Source organism: Trichinella spiralis, assembly GCF_000181795.1.
Source record: "Trichinella spiralis strain ISS 195 chromosome Unknown Scfld6, whole genome shotgun sequence".
Taxonomy (NCBI): domain Eukaryota; kingdom Metazoa; phylum Nematoda; class Enoplea; order Trichinellida; family Trichinellidae; genus Trichinella; species Trichinella spiralis.
This window is the reverse complement of record NW_003526945.1, coordinates 1560021-1560744: the sequence shown is the minus strand read 5'-3', so window position 1 is coordinate 1560744 and position 724 is coordinate 1560021. Positions and strand designations below refer to the sequence as shown.

Below are 724 nucleotides of genomic sequence, written 5' to 3'. Positions count from 1 at the left end.
TTCTGACAAATATCTTATTAAATAATCAATTGAGAACGATTTTTTGATATTTAATTATAAACTGTTCAATATTGTTTCCACATCTGAGCGAAAAATTCCTCATGTCATTTTACTTCCCCATAGGCACGCTTCTTGTCTGCTTAACCTATGTTTGCTGAGTCCAAAAATTAAAATAAATACTAACTATGGGCGCATTAGTTTTTCTTAACCTGTTAATTTATTCTATTTTCCCCGTTTCGAATTAATTATTTTGACCAAATACTCCATTGACAGCTCATTTGCATAAGCGTAACTTCATTATGATGGACTAAGCGAAAATGCGATCAAACAACGACATGTGTGGTATCAATGAGATGCTCAATAAAAAATTTACATCGTGAACAGCATAGAATTCAATGAAATGATTGTTTTTCAAAAATATCAAACGTACAGTGAGCCTACGATAAGACACTCAGGTGTTAATATATATTGGCAGGAACAGCTTGAAAGATCTCTCACTACTGGTCGATTAAATGAGATAAGTCAGTGGGAAAACTACCAGATGGAAGATTTTATGTACATTTCAATCCATTTGGAAACAACTTTTTATCAATTATTACTCGAAAATGGACCGACAAATGAAAGAAAAATCGACTTGCCAAAAACAACGAAATACTGCACAAGATGTGCGCATTTTCCGATGAATGCCTCATTTATAATGTCGTAAAAACTTTCCCAATACCAA

The 724-nt window shown here is 32.9% G+C and overlaps 1 protein-coding gene across 1 annotated transcript; it reads left to right on the top strand.

The window, feature by feature from the left end:
• The first annotated feature begins 400 nt into the window (after positions 1-400).
• Positions 401-706, top strand: Tsp_08047 (conserved hypothetical protein). Its single transcript, XM_003373401.1, has one exon. The coding sequence runs from the start codon at positions 401-403 to the stop codon at positions 704-706; it is 306 nt and encodes a 101-aa protein (XP_003373449.1).
• Positions 707-724: the final 18 nt, after the last annotated feature.

Coding starts and splice junctions, on each gene's coding strand:
- Tsp_08047 (XM_003373401.1), top strand. CDS start 401: ATGATTGTTTTTCAAAAATATCAAACGTACAGTGAGCCTACGATAAGA.